Source organism: Rhagoletis zephyria, unplaced genomic scaffold (assembly GCF_001687245.7).
Source record: "Rhagoletis zephyria isolate East Lansing unplaced genomic scaffold, Rhagoletis_zephyria_1.1 Rzeph_scaffold_08357, whole genome shotgun sequence".
Taxonomy (NCBI): Eukaryota; Metazoa; Arthropoda; class Insecta; order Diptera; family Tephritidae; genus Rhagoletis; species Rhagoletis zephyria.
The window spans coordinates 17096-17723 of NW_016165437.1; the positions used below are offsets into that span (position 1 = coordinate 17096).

A 628-nucleotide genomic window follows, 5' to 3' on the forward strand; every position below is an offset into this window, starting at 1 on the left:
AAAACCATTTGTTCTTGAAATGAATTTGTATTCCTCAATTGGAATATAAATTAATTTGAAGCGCAAATGCTTTTATTATCTATTATAATAACAAAAGAAAAACATCATCAATTAACTAAATAACATTACCTCATTCCAGAATCGGCCAAAAACGGCCGATGCCGATTGTTTTGGCCGATACTAGCCTCGGCATCGGCTGATTAATCGGTAGTTTTTTAGATTTGCCCTTATTGTCACTTCTCTTAGCCAAAATATTCATCACTTTAACCATGCTTGAAGCTAGGTCTTAAGCATAATTAATTTCATCCCGTTATTTCACAGAATCACTTATACTACACAAGCGGCCTTCATTCTTTGTGGGCAGCCGATATGGTCGATCCGGGGGCAGCACAGCACTAAGCTCTTCAAAGATGCGTAGACTTAGCGTGGTTCCACGTAACGATCGCTTCTTTTTAGGCTCAAGATATGGAAAGCGTGCGGAAAGCAAGTCGGCTGCTGAACTCTTTTCACCTTACGAGCAACAAACCGTCGACGACGATGCTGTCAACACTGCGGATGGTTTTAAATTGCAGAATGCAAGTGGCAATACATTGACATATGGTGAACATGAAAATTTATTAGAAAAGCA

At 39.3% G+C, this 628-nt stretch overlaps 1 protein-coding gene across 1 annotated transcript; it reads left to right on the plus strand.

Moving 5' to 3' along the window:
- Positions 1-321: 321 nt before the first annotated feature.
- RYa (RYamide) lies at positions 322-625 on the plus strand (the record flags this gene model as incomplete). Its single annotated transcript, XM_017631052.1, has 1 exon — positions 322-625. A coding segment is annotated over one exon (304 nt), but the record flags the coding sequence as incomplete, so codon positions are not given.
- Between the last annotated feature and the right edge of the window lie 3 nt (positions 626-628).